At 45.8% G+C, this 16642-nt stretch overlaps 2 protein-coding genes and 3 long non-coding RNA genes across 18 annotated transcripts in view; 3 read left to right on the top strand and 2 right to left on the bottom strand.

The window, feature by feature from the left end:
• Nucleotides 1-16642, top strand: part of LOC309645842 (zinc finger protein 12-like) — a 113643-nt gene that overhangs the window by 38929 nt on the left and 58072 nt on the right. The gene's annotated exons all lie outside the window — the stretch shown is intronic.
• LOC309645854 lies at nt 3379-8545 on the top strand. Its single transcript, XR_014255087.1, has 2 exons — nt 3379-4498; nt 5225-8545. It is a non-coding gene; the product is annotated as an uncharacterized lncRNA (long non-coding RNA).
• Nucleotides 4659-9071, bottom strand: LOC309645860. Its single transcript, XR_014255095.1, has 2 exons — nt 8985-9071; nt 4659-7163 (listed from the first exon to the last, which is right to left on the bottom strand). It is a non-coding gene; the product is annotated as an uncharacterized lncRNA (long non-coding RNA).
• On the bottom strand, nt 9076-12391 carry LOC309646087 (speedy protein E4A-like; the record flags this gene model as incomplete). The annotated part of the gene is made up of 5 exons (XM_082432069.1): nt 12217-12391; nt 11508-11566; nt 10942-11027; nt 9246-9418; nt 9076-9089 (listed from the first exon to the last, which is right to left on the bottom strand). The coding sequence occupies exons 1-5, from the start codon at nt 12284-12286 to the stop codon at nt 9076-9078; spliced, it is 402 nt and encodes a 133-aa protein (XP_082288195.1). The 5' UTR covers nt 12287-12391.
• Nucleotides 12392-15702, top strand: LOC309645855. The gene is made up of 2 exons (XR_014255088.1): nt 12392-12489; nt 14433-15702. It is a non-coding gene; the product is annotated as an uncharacterized lncRNA (long non-coding RNA).

Genomic DNA, 16642 nt, shown 5'->3' with positions numbered 1-16642 from the left:
TTTTTTTTTTAAACATCTTTATTGGAGTATAATTGCTTTACAATGGTGTGTTAGTTTCTGCTTTATAACAAAGTGAATCAGTTATACATATACATGTGTTCCCATATCTCTTTCCTCTTGCATCTCCCTTCCTCCCACCCTCCCTATCCCCCCCCTCTAGGTGGTCACAAAGCACCGAGGTGATCTCCCTGTGCTATGCGGCTGCTTCCCACTAGCTATCTATTTTACATTTGGTAGTGTATATATGTCCATGCCACTCTCTCACCCTGTCACATCTCACCCCTCCCCCTCCCCATATCCTCAAGTCCATTCTCTAGTAGGTCTGTGTCTTTATTCCCGTCTTGCCACTAGGTTCTTCATGACCTTTTTTTTTTTCCCTTAGATTCCATATATATGTGTTAGCATACTGTATTTGTTTTTCTCTTTCTGACTTACTTCACTCTGTATGACAGACTCTAACTCCATCCACCTCACTACAAATACCTCCATTTCGTTTCTTTTTATGGCTGAGTAATATTCCATCGTATATATGTGCCACATCTTCTTTATCCATTCATCCGATGATGGACACTTAGGTTGCTTCCATGTCCTGGCTATTGTAAATAGAGCTGCAATGAACATTTTGGTACATGACTCTTTTTGAATTATGGTTTTCTCAGGGTATATGCCCAGTAGTGGGATTGCTGGGTCGTATGGTAGTTCTATTTTTAGTTTTTTAAGGAACCTCCATACTGTTCTCCATAGTGGCTGTATCAGTGTGCATTCCGAGCAACAGTGCAGGAGGAGGGTTCCCTTTTCTCCACACCCTCTCCAGCATTTATTGTTTGTAGATGTTTTGATGATGGCCATTCTGAGTGGTGTGAGGTGATACCTCATTGTAGTTTTGATTTGCATTTCTCTAATGATTAGTGTTGTTGAGCATCCTTTTCACGTGTTTGTGGGCAATCTTATATCTTCTTTGGAGAAATGTCCATTTAGATCTTGTGTCCATTTTTGGATTGAGTTGTTTGTTTTTTTGATATTGAGCTGCGTGAGCCGCTTGTATATTTTGGAGATGAATCCTTTGTCAGTTGCTTCGTTTACAAATATTTTCTCCCACTCTGAGGGTTGTTCTTTTGTCTTGTTTATGGTTTCCTTTGCTGTGCAAAAGCTTTTAAGTTTCCTTAGGTCCCATTTGTTTATTTTTGTTTTTATTTCCATTTTTCTAAGAGATGGGTCAAAAAGGATCTTGCTGTGATTTATGTGATAGAGTGTTCTGCCTATGTTTTCCTCTAAGAGTTTTCTGGTGTCGGGCCTTACATTTAGGTCTTTAATCCATTTTGAGTTTATTTTTGTGTTATGGTGTTAGGTAGTGTTCTCATTTCATTCTTTGACAGGTAGCTGTCCAGTTTTCCCAGCCCCACTTATTGAAGAGGCTGTCTTTTCTCCACTGTATATTCTTGCCTCCTTCATCAAAGATAATGTGACCATGTGTGCGTGGGTTTATCTCTGGGCTTCCTACCCTGTTCCATTGATGTATATTTCTCTTCCCTAAAGTATATTTCAATAAAGGTATGTACGTTGTTTTTTTAGACACAAGGCTATCGCACACTTAACAGACTACAGTATAGTGTAAACGTCAGTTTTTCATGCACGGGTACACCAGAAAATTCATGTGACTTGCGTTATGGCGGTATTTGCTTCATTGCAGTGTTCTGGAACTGAAGCTGCAATGTCTCTGAGCTGGGCCTGTATACCCAGAAGTGGGATTGCTGGATCATATGGAATTTTTATTTAAAAGATTTTGAGAAAACTCCATACTGTTTTCCACAGTGCCTGCACGATGTTACATTCCTGCCTACAATATGCAAGGGTTACGATTTCTCTACAACCTTGACAAGTCTATGTTTAAAAAGGAAGAAAAAATTGTAGCCATTCTAACAGATGTGAGGTAACATCTCATGATGATTTTGATTTGCATTTCCCGGATGATTAGTGACGTTGAGCACCTTTTCATGTACCTGGTGCTGTGTTAAGTATTCCTAACACACATACAGAGACACAAAGGGATAGAAGGAATCTTTTGGAAGTGATGAGTATATTACCGTGATGGTGGTGATGGTATCACAGGTGTGTGCATATGTCCAAAGTCATCAAGTTATACAAATTAAACCTGGGCTGGATTTTGTATATCAGTTATACGGAAATAAAGCTGTAAAAGCCCAGCAACAAGTGGTGTGTTTCCTGAGCCGGTGAAGCCCAGGTACATCTTTTCTCCTCTCCCAGGGGTGAACCCACCCAAGCAACCATTGAACTTGGCTCACTTTCCGTTTCTTTAGTTTCCCCTTCTATTACTTTTGTGTTTCTGCTTTGTTTTCAGATTACAGCTAAGTGCTTCCCCATTTGTAGCAGCAGTGATTCTGAGTTTGGCTCTGTCGTTTGAAGACTTTCGATGGTCTCTCCAAAGCGATTGAGTTTCTACAGAGCTAATCTCAGTTAGGTGAGAGGTGACAGAGGATCTGGTTTGTTAGTCTTTTCTTAGTCTTTTCTGTTCGTCTATTTGTCTACTTTGACTAGCTCAAATCAGTTAAGAATCTCTTGCCCAATGGGAGGAGGACGGCTCTTTAATCTCTAGACTGGTGAGTGTTTATTCCTGACCCATGTCTAAGACTTTAGAACTGAAGGTAAAAGTTCCATTTCTCTGTATGTCTGTGTGTCTGTAATTCAGAAAGGCCTTTACCTGTGACAGTGTGAGTATGTAATGTTTTCCTACTTCTGGATCTATTAAAGTAGATTGTAGAGTCTCTTAAATTCAAGGGTTTCTGTCCTGATTGGCTTACAAAGATACAAATGTGCTTATAAAAATTATGTATCCCTCAAATTCTCAGAGAGAAAGGAATTTGAACTTCTGATACTTTAAATGTGCTAGAAAAGTATTCTCACGGAAATCAAGTCAGGGAATTCCCTGGTGGTGCAGTGGTTAGGACTCGGTGCTTTCACTGCCAGGGTCCGGGTTCAGTCCCTGGTCAGGGAACTAAGATCCAGCAAGCCTCTCGGTGCAGCCAAAAAAACAAACAAACAAAAAAATCAACTCAGAAATTTAAAGACTTCAAGTTTACATAATTTAGGTCAATCTTTGGCAAATGAAGCTAGTTTAATAGTTTTGGTTTAATACAAAGTTACTCCTATCTTATTTATCAGTATTAGGCATACATTGAAAACAATTCTACTTGGGTGTGTTCTTCCTAAATTTATATAGGTGTACCCATCAAATAAGCTAACATTACTTCTACTTAATATTTAAGGTTATGAAAAATGTAAATTTGTGTTTAGCCACATTTAATTATTCTTCTGACAAACTTTATTTCAACAGTAACTATGTTTTGTACTGTTAGCTTGTCGATACATTCCAAGATCTTTAGTTTACGTAAACCCTTGAACTGATATTAAATTGTGTTACTGACTGGATAATCATTGGATACCGAGGTCATTTGTAAGCAAGACAGAAACCTGAAACGTTGATCACTAAGCATAATCTCAAGTTCTATGCTCTTGCTGCATATTTTTATTTGTTACCTAGAGGCTGTATCTGTGGGTGTGTTAATGAATGTGTTTGTGTCTGGCACTTGGAGAAGTTGTGTAAGGGATGTTTGTGGCTTCGTAAAGTTGTGTTACGTGTGTTCATGAGCTCTGCTAGCCTACAATGCTGGTGTGTGATGGGCAGTTGTCAGTTATTCACTCCTAGTTTTCTTTGTACAATGGAAGTAACTTTGGTTCAAAGTTGTTATGAATATAATATGAATGAGGCTTGAGCAATAGTAATGTTATCGGCTGGAACAGAACTCAGGTGCAGCTGCTCATCGCTCAGAAGTCAATGTTCCAGAGACAAGGGTTGGTGGAAGAAGAAAGATGCTTTATTCAGGAAGCTGGCAACCTGGGAAGATGGTGGACTAGTGTCCCCCAAAGCATCTCCCAGTTGCCCGTTAGAGGGAAAAGGGGTTTATAGGGAAAAGACGGGAAGTCTCTGGGCTGTGCAGGTGGGGGCTACATGCAGAGTAGCACAGTCAGCTCTGACCATCATCTTGACATTGGTCGTGCAGTGGTGTGGTCAGTGTCATGTTGATTGTTTCCGGCACAGTTAATCTTCAAGTCCAGTGCTGGATTGTTCCCATTTCCTTGAGGCCAGTTCCTGGAATTGTGTAAGCCATTGGTTCAGGTCTGCTCAAGATGGAGCAGCTTATGTCATAGCTCCAGTCTGGTCATCATACAGTTAGCTCTCTCCTCTTGTAGCGGTTTTAGTATCTGCAAAACAAGTTAGGAATGTGTCTCTGACACTGTTACTTATGTCCTTGGGGAGGAACTAAAGATTCTGTGACTGCTGTTGTCCTAATCGTGAACTGCTTGAACCTGTTGTTTTGTGACTCAGGGGAGGCCTGGGAGACTGCAGCTGTTTTACAAGCAAGAGGCAGGGGACATGGAAGGGCCCTGCAGGGTCCTGCTTGGTTCCAGCAACCGAGAGGTACAACTTTGTATGCAAGATGATGAGATGTAGTTTTGTTTATTAACAGGAACAAAAATAGTTTGGTCCTAAAGTAAAATGACCGATTGTTCCAGCACCAGAAAGAGGATGGTGAAGGACACCACCTGAATGAATCTAGAAAGTTGTAGGAGATTGGTGGAATGGGAATTGTATTGGTCTCAGCCGAAGGTGGCTCAGTTTTGATGTTTATTGCAGAGATTTTCAAAAAAGAGCTTATGGTTCTCTTAAGTATCAAATATTATATTGATGCAAAGCTGGAGTTTGGTTTTCCCTCTGTAAAAATGATATATTTTTTCGTGGAGTATTGGTCTCCTTAATAAGTGGTTGGGAAAGTTGTTCTCTAAATCTGCCTAAACAGCAGAGATTCTGTATCTCACAGGAAGAGCTTTCTGCCCCTAGTTCTGAATTCATCCGGCCGCCTTATTTTCTTGAAAATAAATGCACAGGGACTTTCCTGGTGGTGCAGCGGTTAAGAATCCGCCTGCCAGTGCAAGGCACACGGGTTCGAGCCCTGGTCCGGGAAGATCCCACATGCTTTTAGAAACTAGAACACGGAGAGAGTGAGGTCATATGAAATTTGAAACGCTAAATATTGTCATAGTTTTAAGCAGTTTGAAGATTGCTGGAAGAAATGATTTGTCATTCATTCAAGTAATACGCATTTGATGAATACTTGCAAAAAGTAAACAATAAAAAATCCTCTAGAGCCCGCGAGCCACAACTACTGGAACCCACGTGCCTAGAGCCCATGCTCCGCAACAAGAGAAGCCACCGCATTGAGCAGCCGACGCACAACAACGAAGAGAAGCCCCCGCTCACTGCAACTAGAGAGAGCCCACGTGCAGCAGCGAAGACCCAACGCAGAGAAAAATAAATAAATAAATAAATAAATAAATAAATAAATGTATTAAAAAAAAAAAGAAAGAAAATAAATGCACAACAAAATTTCTGCGTTTCTGAGAAAGTTAAGCTTCCTTAAAACTGTGTTCCTTTTGGTCTGTTTTTTTCTCTTTAACGTGTACTGTCAGGAATTCCCTGGCATTTCAGGGGTTAGGACTGTGCGCTTCCACTGCTAGAGGCCTGTTTTTGATCCCTGGTCAGGGAACTGCGATCCCACAAGCTGCGTGGCGTGGCCGAAAAAACAGCAAAGACAAAATCATCATACTTTAGCCGTTAAACGAAGTCCAGGGCCTTTAGTTCCGCCTAAAAGGCTATCGGGTAATATTCTGAGCTAGGTCCTTGGAGCTGTTTTGCAGAGACTGAAACCCCCAGCAGGTGGAAGAAGTTAACTGCATACTGCCCACAAGCACGCAGACCCCAGACCCGTTGGAAGCAGAAGGCTGATGATGTTGAGTCCCCGCTACCTCACCACCGACCAATCAGAAGAATGTGCGTGAGCTGATCACGCACCCCGTAACCCTGTCTTCAACATGCAGCCCCTTTCTCTTTTCCCTATATAGTCCTCAAGCAAAACCTCAGGAGGGGAGAGTTGGTTCTTTGGGACGAGTCCACCTTCTCCCCTGGGCTGCTGGCTTCCTCAGTAAAGCTATGTTTCCTTTTACCCAACACTTGTCTCTCAGTACTGGAGTCCTGAACGACGTAAGATCTGCCTCATCTTCTGTAGATTTTCCTCCATGAAAAATAATTCAGGATTATTTTTCAGAGTTAAGAAATGTGGTTGGATAATCACAACGCCATTAAGCCACACCTCGTTGGGCAGCAAACAGGCGAAGCAGACTGGTAATGACCACACACATCATGATTGTGAGAAGACTTTCATCTTTATTATATTTCCCCCAAAGCTGCATTGCACGGTACTCTTTAATAATCTAAAATAACATACAAACTTGTTGAGAGAAGTTAAAAACTTACGACTGAATTCCCACAATTCAGTAATGAGAACTAAAAATATAGAAATTTATGCTTACAAGAATTGGGAGGAAATACCCACCTAGCTATAAGTAGAATGGAAATGTTATGTAATAGATAAAATGTATATTATGTAATAGATAAAACCAAAAATCTCTCTTGAAAATGTGAATAAAATTGTATATAGGTGTAAATATACAACAGCTGTAATACTCATCACAAAACTTGGTGGGAATAAGATGTTTCACAATGAAGACTATTTCAAAACTATTTAAAATACATCTATAAATATAAAATACAAAAATACAGTACTTCTGTAGGTGACATTTTCAAAATACGCCAGTGAAAGTTAAGTCATCAGTCATGACCGTGTGGCTCTAATTATATATTTTAAAGTTATTCCCTCCTGTTCTGAGCCCCCTACACGCCACCTTCAAATGCTTCTAGACTGGGGCAAAGAAGTGTGTAAAAAATGGGACCTCCAGTGTTCATCTCAGGGGAGATTTGAATGAAATGATCTGAAAATTGGGGTGGTGCCTTCCAAAGGGATGGAACGTGACAGAACCCTGATTTCTTATTGTCCTGCCACAGACTCCTAGAAGCACGCCCCGCTCCCAGGAGTGTGACACGAAAACTCTCTTGAGCTCGTTCTAGAAGACGCTGGGTTCTTCCCGATCATCTGCACAAGAGGCTTCTCCCTCCCTTCCTCACGGCTGTCGTCAGCGTGTGGATTGACCTCCTGTGCAACATCCTCATCTCTCCTGGGCTCTGTGATCTGGAAGTAAGAGAAGGAGCAAGGCTGTCAGATTTCAAAGTGGCAACTGTCCAGATACAAAGGTTTTCACATTCTTAGTTCTCACCAGAATTGAGACTCATTTATGATTGCAGTTTTATCTCAAATTCTCCATTCGGAGCCCCAATCCTGAACCATTCATTGTTTTCAAGTGCGATTCTTGGAGTTTGGTGAGCCTGACTGCAAAAACTACTGAATACACCGAAAGTCAGGCCCAGTCATCTGCTTTATAGCCAAGACTCCAGGTGATTCTGCTCAGGGAGCTGGCATTTGGAGAATGCTGCTTTAGTCTTAACTCACCTTGGTCCTTTGGCACCACTTAAATTCTGAACTTGGAACCACACTACAGACATCACTGACCAGTCAGCATCGTGGACCAGGAGACCTGCTGCCTGATCCCTAATCCTAATCCTGGATCCTAATGTCTATTTTATTATTAATTTTTAATTGACTTATTTTCTTTATTTTATTTTTGGCTGCATTGGGTCTTTGTTGCTGTGCGTGGGCTTTCTCTAGTTGTGGTGAGCGAGGCCCACTCTCCGTTGCTTCTCATGACGCTTCTCTTGTGGCGGAGCACGGGCTCTAGGCGCACAGGCTCAGTAGTTGTGGCTTGCGGGCTCTAGAGTACAGGCTCAGTAGTTGTGGCTCGTGGGCTCTAGAGCGCAGGCTCAGTAGTTGTGGCGCACGGGCTTAGTTGTTCCGCGGCATGCGGGGTCTTCCCGGACGAGGGCTCGAACCCGTGTGCCCTGCGTTGGCAGGCGGATTCTTAACCACTGAGCCACCAGGGAAGTCCCTGGATCCTAATGTTTAAATAATAGTCAGTCCTAAACTTGGTTAGTGTTATGGGCTGAATGTTTGTGTCCCCCAAAATTCTTAGGTTGAAATCTTAAAATCTTAACCGCTAAGGGGCTGGTATTAGGAGGGTGGGGTCTTTGGGAGGTTATTAGGTCATGGGGTAGAGCCCTCATGAATGAGATTATTGCCCTTGTAAAAGAGACTGCGGTCTGTTGTTTATAAGCCACGCAGTCTGTAGTATCTTGTTAGGGCAGGTCGAACGGACTAAGGCAGCTAGTTTGCAAGATTTCAACCAAATGTTTGCTCAATCCTCTGCCCACATCTAGAACTCTAATGTGTCCATTGTAACAAGCCATGCTGAAGATGGCATTCCTTAACCTTCACTCGTTCTGATAAACCCCCTTGACCATAAAGTTGAGGGGGAAAAGGTGAATTGTACAAGAGGAATCATTGGTCCAGAAGTGGTGAGTCAGGGGAAATAAAGAGTCACAGGTGATCTGGCCGTAAGCAATTGGAAAGTAAATTTGGATGAAAATAAAGCTAGTCATAATTGGTCTTTTCTTATTGAACGTGTAGGCTGTTCCATCTAATATCCTGTTTGTAGACATTTACTTTGTGGTAGGTAAATCCTAGAACCCATATCCCTGAGGGATGTAAGGCCAAAAATGAATTAAAAAGAGAAACTCGAAACACCGTATATGGAAAAAAATCACCATCTCATCAGAGCTGTTATTTGGACCCAACTGCTTTGGGTGAAGTGACCTCAGTGAGACCCATGCGTCTGTGACAGACTGGTTTCCCCGAGGTCTGGCGCCCACGGGCCCCACGGTGCTGGTGTGTGTGTGTGGCTGTGAGGCCGCGGCTGGGCGCTGAGTCGGCGTGTGGCTGTGTGGCCGGCTGGCCCCCTTCACAGCGTGAGAGGTGATGTGGGTCCAGCAGTGGGATTCCTCCGATTTCCTCAGTAAGCAACGCGTCATTCCGCCCGCACCTTTGCGGACGCAGACCTACCTTTGCGCAGGCCGATGACCTCAGGCCTGCGTGGTCCTGGGGCCTCTAGGGCAAGAGGGCGCGATCTCTTCCCCACACCCAGAGCTCTGGATCAAAAGCCTGGATCTGGAAAGACAAACAGCCCCTGGAAATGAGGATGACGCTGCCTCCCCGTGCCCCGCGTCCGGTTCTTTCTCGTCCGTCCCCAAGTCCCAGACCGAATCCCCCATGATCCCCACCTCCTCTCCGGCCCTGCCCCTCCCCCAGACCGCCACAGCCCACCCACCTGCTCGCACTCTTCCCGATTGACCCTAGCGTTCCAGCCCATGGAACGGATGAACTGGAGACGCAGTTTGTGGAACAAGGGACGCTGGGAGCGGTTCTTTCCATAGAGGAACGAAAAGATGGCCTGTTTGGGGGCCTGGTTGTCCTCTTCCATGTCGTTGGCCACATAGCTGGGGAAAGACATCAGGTGGCTGTCATCAGCACAGGAAGGGCCTCCACTTGAGATCAGCTTCCCAGAAAAGAGGCAGGCTGAGCATCCTGACACGACCCACCCAGCCCTGCCCAGCGTCCCCGAGAGCCGCCCAGTCATCAAGGCGCCACTGCCAGGCAGGACCTTCGGAAGGGTGCCTCTCACACCTTGATGATGCGGACAAAATCCAAACCCCCTGTTCCCTTCAACTTGTTGTATGTGCACACACCTCTCTCCCTATGTTGTAGGTGTATGTACAGGTCCTGAGGGCAGGAGCTGATCTGATCTATTTCTGCATTCATCCCTCTCCTACCAAATGACACATTAAGGGCTTGGTTCATCTTGATGCATTAATTCAACAGCCTTTTGTGAATCTCTGTTCCCATCACCTCATATTCCCCAGCATGTAGGGTGTACTTTATAAGGTTTCCTTAGATGAATGAGTGAATGAATGAGTGAACATTTTATCCCGTAGCCAAATGCCATACCGATTACCTCGAAGACTCACAATAACAAACATTCGCAAAATGAAAAGAATTGTGCTGAGTGTTTTGGGAATGCATGGACATTTTGACAAGACCTGCCTTCCACATTGTGTCTAGTCTAATGGGACTGGGGAAGGGGAAGGGGGGAGATAAGAAATGACTGTAATGCAAAGCATCACATTCTAATACGATTTTAAGTAAAGTGCCTCCGGGATGCAGAAGTTAGGGAGATCAGGCATCGTGAAGGTTTTGGTGTTTGAACCCACTTTAAGGATAGGGTCATTTTCTTCAGGTAAATGTGTGGGAAAGATCCCTGGACAGAAAAGCACAATAGAAACTTAGAGGGCAGGGTATTTGGAAGGAACAGTGACACAAAGGAATAAAGTATCAGGACAGTGTGATGGAGATTGCAGAGAGAGTTGAATTCCAACCCAGAACTCTGGCCTTGATTTGGCACGTAATTAGCCAATGACATTGTGTGAAGCGGTCAGACCTGGGTTTTGGAAGGACATTCAGGCAAATAGAGCCGACTGGCTTGGGAGACGTGGAAGAAACATCAGTGGGGAGCATTTTCTACGAGGTCCGCGCTATGTGATAAGGGCCCCGATTGTGGCATTTGTCGTGGGAACGCAGAAACGGAAGATAATCACACTTGGTGCTGATGTGGGAAGACCCGAGACCGGAGAATGAGAACCGGAAACGTCTCAAGTCTATTTACTTGTGGGCAGGATGGTGTCAGTTCTTTCTTCCTCTCCTCTTAGGAAGGTTTCGTGTTTTGCTTTGTTTCGTTCAGTGTTTTAATTGACATTAGGGCAGTTTGTTTTGTCAATGAATGGTATAAAAAACATAACTTCGTTTGAAAAAGAAACCACTCTGCTGTAATCCTGTCATTTTCACAGCCAGAGTAAACGGTACAGAGGGGTTTAAAAAAATAGATGAAAGGTCAGAGCCCCAGGTCTCTCCCTGCGCCCTCCCAGGGTGTTGAATATTGATGGAGGGGATGGAGCAAGATACTCACAGAGCTATAAAGAAATGGATTCTCTGGAATTGCCAGGAGAAGAGCCCGGCCCGGCTGAAATAAGCTATCACCATCGACAGGAGATACTGATGGAAAGAGGGAAAAAAACGTAGGAGAGAGGTCGCATCGTGGAAGAGGAAAAACAGTGGGATAAGGGAGCAGGGGACGAGGAATGGGTGGTGCCACTTGGAGAAGAGACCCCCGTGTTGGGTGAGCCTGATTATTTGGGGGAGGGGAGGGGACAGAAGGTCAGAGTTTGCGACGCTCCAAGGATGCGAGGCTGTGGGTTTGAGGGCGTGGACTTAGGGCCGCTGGCACTGGACGGTGTTTGATGAACCGGAGCCAAGGCGAGTCCCCAGCAGCTGAGAGGAGAGGGGACTTAGGCAGCAACCACCAAAGGGGCACACCTGGGGCTCAGATCCCAGTGGGGACCTCGAGGCCCCTGGAGGGAAGTGTTGACAAGGCATCAGGTTGGGAGGGGAGTGGAAACGTGGGTGTAGAAAGCACCCCGCGTGCCCACCCAGGACAGGCGCTGGAGCAGGAATCCATCTCAGTGGGGGACTTACCTTGTCAGATACCCGCAGGTTTTTGTCCCAGGCGAGGAATTTCCTAACGACGGGATCCTCTGTGAAAAGAGGGCAGATGTTTGCCAGTGGGAACAGGGCTGTCGTGGGAGCATTCCAGAGCCAAGAGGGAGAACCGCGCCCCCCCTGGGGAAATGCCAAGATGTGGCCCAGGGCGAAGCTGATGGGAAGAGGGGAGGGAAGACCATTCGCTGTGGGAGGAAAAGGGGTGACTCCCCTTCTAGGGGGGCCGAGTGACAGGGAGTGATGCCCCTTCATCATGCATTCACGTACCAGTGCAGAGGGCATCGAGTTACTCACAGCCAATTTCTCAATTGACAGTCACGTCAGGGGGCGAAGGTGGCTTGTGTTGCCCCCCACCCCCTCCCGCCACCCCACGCCACTAAGATTCAAAAGGCCAGTAAGAGCTAGAGTCTCAGGGGTACAGTTGAAACCAAGCGAACGTAATCCTGTATCATTTCTAAATCTGACCTAGTCTTGTATCACTTGTAAGTCTAACCTAATCCTGTATCATTTATGTGTCTCCTGCGTCCTTTATCCATAGACAGTCCGCCAGGGACGGAGAGCGCACCAAGTAGCAGGGAATTCTTTTCCATTGGGAAAGTGTAGTCATTGGAAGTGTTTGTTTGTTTGCTTTTCAAGTATAGGATTGGAGGGTGCTGGGCGGGGGGCGGGGGATGCTGGTCCTTACCGAGCATCCTGTTGAAGACCTCGTGGTGCTCAGGCAGCACTGAAGACACCCGCTGTCGCTTGAGCTTCATCTTGAGCCCACTCAGCGACTCCACGACCCAGGTGTCCTGGGCCTCAGTGGCCGGCTCGCCCTCCTCCTCCTCCTCTCTGAACGCCACTGACCTCTTCCTCTTACAGCCAGGGCGCTGAGGCGGGGAGCTGCAGCCGGCCCAGGGGGCTGAGAAAAGACAAGAGACTACAATAGGACGTTCTCGTCTTGGGAATTCAGCCACTGGTGACCACCCAACCCCACCCCGACTCCGCCTCCCCCCCGAAACACCCCTACCCTTTTCAGTCTCATAGACCTCTGACCTTGCCCCAAGTCATCTTTCCATCTTTCTCTGCCCATATCTACCTATCCCTCCCCTGTCTCATTTTGTCATTTTTCCAGCTTCCTGTCCTGAAAACTCTTTCTCATGATAGAGAATTTCTCCCACTAGGAAAAAAGAAGAAAAAGAACCCTCCCCTTGTTTCCTCTCTTCCCCTCTCTCATCCTTGGATCTCATCTCCTAACCCTCTTTCTTGCTTCCCAGGGTTTCCGTGTCCCCAGCTCCTGTCCTCTCCTCCCTCAATCCCTGGCTTTCCGAATGTCTCCCTTCTTTCATAGGCACCTGACGCAGGTGCTCCTTCCCGACCTCTGTACCCTTTCCTCCTTACTGGTCAAGCCTCTGAAATTCCTTCTCGTGCCAGCTCCCTCACCTGACGGTCCTGGGCTTTCTTCGTTGACAGTCACCTCCAGGGGGTCCCCTGAGGAGCTGGGCTGGGAGTCCTGGTCCTCCACCTGGGAACTCGGTTGACGATTGGCCATGATTTCTCCCAAACTCTTCCCTTCCTCGAAGCGTAGACTCTGCTTTGTCCCAACTCTTCTTCTGGACTTGGGCAAAACACAAGTGGTCGTCCCTTCTCCGAGCTGCGGGGCAGCTGGCAGTGGAGAAAAGCTCTGGCGAGATGCTATTGTCCACCTCTGCTGCCGAGCGCCACGGAGTCTGGTCCTTCCAATCAGGAAGGTCGGAAGCCTGTGACGTCATCATGGGTCATTCCAACCTGGCAACCAGTTTGAATGAAAACACAAGTAACTGTCAGACCTATGTGTGCGCTTGTCCCAGAGATCAGGGGTAAATGGTATCTCCTGCCACTGACCCAACCTCTGCCCGTCCTCCAAAAGCCCCCTCAAGGTGTCCGGACCCCTCTTTACCGCTTCCCATCAGGTGCGCTGCCCTCTCCCTGCTGGACTCTCCCCCTCGCTCCCATTCCTTTTCCACGGCCTGGTGGGAGAGTGGGGAGAGGGACAAGGAAACTTAGGGGAAGCAGCAACGGTTAAGCCTTATAAGAGTGAGATAAGTATGTAAAAAAGATCCCAGGTGCACTGACTGACTGGATTGAAAAGTTACGTTAAAACACGCAGTTTGGCAAAGCTCTTCTGCTCAATGTGTCCTGACACTGTGTTCAGAATTCTGTACTGGGGGAGCACACGTCCGCCACCCTCAGGCACCTTTGAGTCCAAGAGCCATTTTGAGAAGCTAAAATCAGAGAGAAGGACAGGTGCTCACGCACCCTTCAAAGGGGTCTACAAACAAACACAGAACAACAAAAAAGGGCACCTTTGGATTTCACGAAGTCCATGGATTGTCCAAAGCCTGCCCCTCGATTCCAATTAGGAAATTCTAGTCTACTTATCAAAATTTTGAGAATGTGGTATCACTGTTGACCCAGAAATTTCACTACCTGAATAAAAATGTCACGTGTACAAAAGACTAAATGGAAAAATCTCCAGTTCAAGACAGATTATTTTTTTGAATAAAAATGTCACATGTACAAAAAGAGTAAATGGGAAAACCTCCAATTCAAGACAGGTTATTTTTCTATGAGGGTAGGAAGTACACGTTAGCCGAGATGCAGAGAAGAAAATAGCCAACTCAGGGTCATGCAGTGTCACTGGAAGCTTCTTCTGAACCTCCCAACTCATACTTCCACTCCTCCCCTGGGTGTCTGAGTCTTGCTTTTCCTTCCTTCCTTCCTTCCTTCCTTCCTTCCTTCCTTCCTTCCTTCCTTCCTTCCTTCCTCTCTCCTTCCCTCCCTCCCTCCCTTCCTCCCTCCCTCCCTCCTTCCCTCCTTCCTCCCTTCTCTCTTTTTTTATTGTGATAAAATATACATTCCATAAAATTTGCTCTTTTTAAGGGTACAGTTATGTGACATCAAGAATTCACATTGTTGGGTTTCCCTGGTGGCACAGTGGTCAAGAATCCGCCTGCCGATGCAGGGGACACGGGTTCGAGCCCTTGTCCGGGAAGATCCCACATGCTGCGGAGCACGTAAGCCCGTGTACCACAACTACTGAGCCCGCAAGCCGTAACTCCTCGGCGCGCGAGCCACAACTACTGAGCCTGTGCGCCTAGAGCCCATGCTCTGCCACAAAGAGAAGCCACCGCAATGAGAAGCTCGCGCACCGCACCGAAGAGTAGCCCCCGCTCGCTGCAACTAGAGAAAGCCTGCGCACAGCAACGAAGACCCAACGCAGCCAAAAATAAACAAAAATATTAATTAATAAAAAAAAATTCACATTGTTGTACCACCATCCCAACCATCCATCTCCAGAATATTTTCACCCTGTCAAACTGAAACTCTGTCCCCGTTAAACACTGACTCCCCTTCTCCCGCCAGCCCGTGACACTCACCCTTCCACTTTCTGTCTCTATGAATTTGACCCCTCTGTGGATCTCTCAGAAGTGGAATCATATAACATTTGTCCATGTGTATCTGGCTTATCCAGTTAGCATAATGTCGTCAAGTGTCATCCGTGCAGTAACCTGTATTAAAATTTCCTTCCTAGACCCCAAAGCCAGTGTGGACAGTACACAGTGAGTGAGAAGGAAATAAAACCCTGGGTCTAAGGAAGTTCAGATGTATGCCAAGTGCAATGGGAAACCGGTGAATGAGAGGTGTCGTGATCCAGTTTGCAATGAAAGGGAAAAGCTTTATTTTGGCTGCTGTATAAATGGATGGGGTGGGGTTTCAGCAAGAGTGGAAGTCTGGAGACCCAGATATGGTTGGGAATTTGTTGTGGTAGTCCAGGAAGACGATGTCTGAGAAGATGGAGAGAAGCAAACAGGTTCCATTACTTGGAGGGAGAATCAGCAGGGCTCATCGGGGGATGAGATTGGGGGGAGGTAGCGGGGAGGTATTTCTGTTTACTCTGTGTTCACGTGTGTGCTTATGCCTCTACTGCTGAGACTTAATTGTTTGTACAAAGAAACACCTTTCCTCTTAAAAGTGGAATTGTTAAATTTTCACTGTTTATACAAAGAAATATCAATCATTTAAAAATACATAAATGCTCTTTGTATCAATTAGAAACTTTTTGTGGATGAATAATATCTGTTGTATGAATATACACACTACATTTTCTTTATCCATTCATCTGTCAATGAACACTTGGGTTGTTTCCACATTTTGGCTCTGAATCTTGCTTTTGAATTATTGTTTGGACTTTGATGAGAAGTATCTCTGTTGTTCAGGGTGTGCCCAAAGTTTTATTTTGTCTTTTGATCACTTACATATTTTTAATTAGCCCAAGCAATGCATACGTAGAGTCAAATCAGTTCATCCAAGGTGCAGGGACTGAGTGTCTCTTTGGTTTGCGTTCGTGGACTTTCTGAGATGTTGTAGGTCTCAGAGACCATGGAAAGAGCGTCTGAGGTCCTCCAGAGCTGCCACAGCCCAGCTCTCCTCAGGGTCCGCACTGCTGGGAAAAGCACTGCTGCTTGAGGACCTGTGTCCCTCTGCTGTAGACGTTCCAGTGAGTTCAGATTTGCATTCATCATGCTTTCAACCATCACAGCTGATTGGGTCCTTCTATAACAAAACAGAAGTCACTCTCCCTCTTGGTTAACAGGCTTTCAGATATTAGAAGGTTGGTATTCTGTCCCCGTGAAAATTTCTCTTGTATACTGTGAAATACCCTGATTGCTTTATCTAGTCTTCAGATCTGGATTTGCATAATCCCACCCCACCTCACCTTGTCCAAATGTGCTATAGTTAGGTGGGACCCATCTTAAGATGTGTTGGTATGTTGTCCAAAACTGGCGTAAAGAGCCCAGATTGAATCTGATGTTGTAACTGAGCAGGACCCTGTGGGGCCTTCCTGGGATGGATTCTCCCCATGTCTTCTGCCTGCTTCTTGTCTTCAGAAAATTTTAGCCTCCTAGCCTTCTCTGAGTTCGAAACAAACAATTTAATCAGAGAAGTGAGAAAGTGCAAAAAGAAAGGAAAACAGTCCCAAAAGACCAAATAATATTACTGTAGCCGTTAAAGTCAAGGACCTTTAGTTCCTCCTCAAGGGCTGTAGATACTGTTCTGAGCCACGTCCTTGGAGCTGTTTTGCAGAGACT

Source organism: Balaenoptera physalus, assembly GCF_965194825.1.
Source record: "Balaenoptera physalus genome assembly, chromosome: 16".
Taxonomy (NCBI): Eukaryota; Metazoa; Chordata; class Mammalia; order Artiodactyla; family Balaenopteridae; genus Balaenoptera; species Balaenoptera physalus.
This window is presented reverse-complemented; position numbering and strand designations above follow the sequence as displayed.